General features: G+C 39.0%; 1 protein-coding gene across 1 annotated transcript; it reads right to left on the bottom strand.

The window, feature by feature from the left end:
• Positions 1 to 1,023: 1,023 nt before the first annotated feature.
• LOC130936001 (cytochrome P450 CYP94D108-like) lies at positions 1,024 to 2,958 on the bottom strand. The gene has a single exon (XM_057865962.1). The coding sequence runs from the start codon at positions 2,910 to 2,912 to the stop codon at positions 1,410 to 1,412; it is 1,503 nt and encodes a 500-aa protein (XP_057721945.1). The 5' UTR covers positions 2,913 to 2,958; the 3' UTR covers positions 1,024 to 1,409.
• Between the last annotated feature and the right edge of the window lie 837 nt (positions 2,959 to 3,795).

Here is a 3,795-nt window from a genome sequence, read left to right as displayed (position 1 = left end):
TCGATCTAGAAGGTTGATTTATTGTTTTTATCAAGGAAACTAGCTAGTTACGAAAGCTGCTCTCTCAGTAATTCCATTTTTAAGAATTTTCCTTCCGATTAAAAGTAGTTCAATACTTCAATATTCTTCAAACAATGCTATCTGCGGTATATATGAATCCGGCAACTTCATCAAATTTTGCATGAACTGTATATTATTAACAAGTTAATAAAAAAAAGTGGAAATTTCGCTCCTTTCTTCATCATCTTTTAATTCGTTGTGTGAGATTATTTTCTCATCAATTGTCGGAAAAAGGAAAAGAAAAAGAAAAAGGGGGAAAAGATTAACTAAGAAATTAAAGAGAAAAACTTGGGGTGTAGTATAATCAATCATGCTTGTTGGTAGCAATAGAACTACTATGAATTTGTCTTTGATATTCATCATTTTTCAATAAAACAAAAACACTAACCAGTTTTCATATAAACAATATATATAAGATGTGCAAACAGTGTTTATGAGTAGTATTCAAGCAAATTTCTGTATCCAAAATCAAGCACTTGTGAATAAAGTAACACTTAGACACAGTGTCTGTACTTTGAACTCATAATTCTAGGTTGAAATTAAAATAGCATCTAGTACCGATAGTTTTATTAGATTTTAGAAATCACATTTGTATTTTTTGTTAGTTTAAATTTTCCTATTGCTCGGTCGTTTCGTTACACGCCACTTCGATCTAAAGACCTGTTTTCTTGGTTTCACAATATAAGACTAATAGCATATGAACCTCTTATTTTGAGTTTTAATAAATAATAAGTATCAACGCACTGCTGACAGTTTACTTCTGGCTCCTTAGATTTCTTCACAAACCATATATTATTATTATTATTATTATTATTATTATTATTATTATTATTATTATTTACCAAAGACTCGCTCCCTCTATCAGCAACCCTAAATTCAGTAAATTCAGGTTTCCCGTCTCGGCAAGCCAACTTCAACTTCCGCCTAGTGAGGCGAAGTTCATTCCTCGATCCAACAATTAATATCATTTTGACTCAACAGTACTCTGTAGCTCCTCTTATTTCCCCCCTTCAAGATGAAACTCATAAATTACACTTTAATCATGCATATGCACATGGCTGCCAGTTCCATTAAGGTGTTGTGACGAGACCAAGAACTACACTATATATATATGATCCATTAATTAAATGAAAACAACTTGGACGTATTCCAGAAAGGAATTAACAATCTCTTACAGCAAGTACTAATTCACAACCAACAACTAACGTATTAATGCAACATTTTAATTTGCGGAAAATACAGTGTATGTATATAGTATAGTTTACTATATACCTAAAAACCACATCCATCAACAACACCAAGTTTAGTCATGCATTTGTATCATCTTACACAGTACTGCACATGTTCACTCATGCCCTCACTCTCACTCTCACAGGCAACCCCCCTTTCATCCTCAAAGTCAAAGCAATAAGGTGCTCAGGACACGTGTCCTTATCCACAGCATCAATCTCAAACCTCTCCAAAACAGAAGCCACAATGGACTTCATCTGAATATAAGCCATATCCTTGCCCAAACACATCCTCGGTCCAGCGTGAAATACCGGATACCGGAACGGGCTTTCACTTCTCCACACTTCATTACCATCCTCATCAAAATCAAACCACCTTTCGGGCTTATATTCCGTACAGTCCTTACCCCAGATACTCTCCATCCTCCCCATTGCGTAAGTATGATACATTATAAACCAATTCCTCTTTATCACCGTCCCATCCGGAAAAACGTCGTCGTTTAAGCAGTTCTTGAAGTCAACCGGCACTGGCGGGTACAATCTCATTGCCTCCGAAATCGCCGCCATCAAGTAGTTCATATCCTTCAGCTCTTCGTACCCAAACACCGCTTCCGCGTAAACGCACTTTTCGCGAACGCTTTTGATTTCTTTGATAATTTTTTCTTTGACGTCAGGCCTCGAAGAGAGAATCCAAAAGAACCAGCTCAGGGCGGACGACGTCGTATCGCGCCCCGCCAGAATCACGCTTATAACGATATCGCGGAGAAATTCTGGGGAGTTATCCTCTGCGGCCATGAACCGCGATAGTAAGTCCACGTCAGTGTTAGTGGGGCCCTTGGCTTCCATCCTGGACCTTATGATCTCATCGGCGAACGCGTGTACGGTGGAGATCGATTCTTTAAGCCTCTTTTCGTTTCCAACGTTGAGGAACCTCTTGATTCTCCATAACCAGTGAAACGCGCTCATGAACCTCCCCGAGCTCAGCGTCGCCGCGTCCTCGAAGGCCTGCATAAAACCGTCGCCGGAGCGGGCGGCGGATCTGCCGCCGAGGCATGCAGGATCAACGTTGAAAGCGAGCTTGCAGACGTTATCGAAGGCGAACCGTTCAAGAACGTCCTGCAAATCGAGAACGGTTTCTGTCTCCGACGCTCTTTGAAGCAAGGGAATGAGCCTCGTTTGGATCTCGACGGTGACGTTCTGGATGGCGAAGTTTCGAAGCGATTTGGTGTTGAATTCGTAGCTTGCGGTTTTGCGTTGAAGTTTCCAGAGGAATCCGTCGGAGTTGAAGATTCCATGGCCAAGAAAATCGTGGAGGAGGAAAAGGAAGCGGTTGCCCTTGGGATAGTTATGGAAATTAGTCTTGAGAATGTACTGGACGTTGTCGGGATTGGCGGTTATGACGCCGTGGACGGTGCCGGGGCGGTAGAAAACGGCGGTTTGGGTGGAGGAGTGGCGGAGGATGTTGGTGGACCAGTCGAGGAAGCGGTGGCGATTGAGGATGAAGTCAGGGAGTGAACCTACGAGAGGGTAGGTTTTGAAGGGTTGTGTCTTGGTGGTGTAGAAATGACGAATGTAGATGAAGATGAAAATGAACAGAGAGAGGAAAAGTAGAAGGGATTCCATTGGGAAAAGATCGATATGGAAACCAAGAAATGTGAGAATGTCTCTGTGTGTGAGTGTTTAACTCTGTATTATATATAGGGTTTTGGAGTTTTCGTGAAGTGGCTTTATATTAGAAGGAAGGCAATTCTTTTAAGAAAAACCATGTTAGAATGAATGAGATAAGATGAAAACTCATGTTAAGTATAATTCACGTGAAGTTGATGTGGTCTGAGAGTTATTAGATAATTTGATTGATTTGACTAAATTTTTATCTAAAATTTTTAAATATCAATTTCACATAAAATTAATTTCACCTGAATTCTCACCATGAAATAAATAAAACAAGTTAATGTAACTCACTAAATATTGAAAATCAGAGATATAATGATCAACTATCATTTTTGAAAAAAAAAAAGCTGAAACTCATTCAATTTTAATTTATAAGTATCTACTCAAATAAAGATGATAAAAATATTTTTATTAAATGTATTGTTAAAAAATAAATTATTTATTTAGTTATATTTTCAATAAAGACAATTGTAAAATCCGGTTAATTAACGGCTAATTAACCCATAAATGAGAATTTATTTTAGAAAGCCTAAAATGTGATTTTTATGGCTAAATGTGATAGAGGAGACTGAGACGAGAATTTTGGTACCAATTTTATAGAATTCGGACCAAGATTGGACCGAACGGGCCAAACCGGGCCAATTGGACCCAAAGTGGGCCCTTGGCCCAACATAGCTTAACCAAAACCCTAGTTTTCAGCACTCTCTCTCCTCATTTGTTACACACACAAGCTGAAATTAGAAAGAAAGGGAGGAAGAACACTCTCTCAAGTTCTCTCTCTTGGTTGATCTTCAAACCACCATAACTTTTGATCTAGAGCTCCGATTGCCGCTCC

The sequence above is a fragment of the Arachis stenosperma genome, chromosome 6 (assembly GCF_014773155.1).
Source record: "Arachis stenosperma cultivar V10309 chromosome 6, arast.V10309.gnm1.PFL2, whole genome shotgun sequence".
Taxonomy (NCBI): Eukaryota; Viridiplantae; Streptophyta; class Magnoliopsida; order Fabales; family Fabaceae; genus Arachis; species Arachis stenosperma.
This window is presented reverse-complemented; position numbering and strand designations above follow the sequence as displayed.

What these genes read in the sequence shown, in the direction of transcription:
- LOC130936001 (XM_057865962.1), bottom strand. Translation starts at nt 2,912, where the DNA reads ATGGAATCCCTTCTACTTTTCCTCTCTCTGTTCATTTTCATCTTCATC.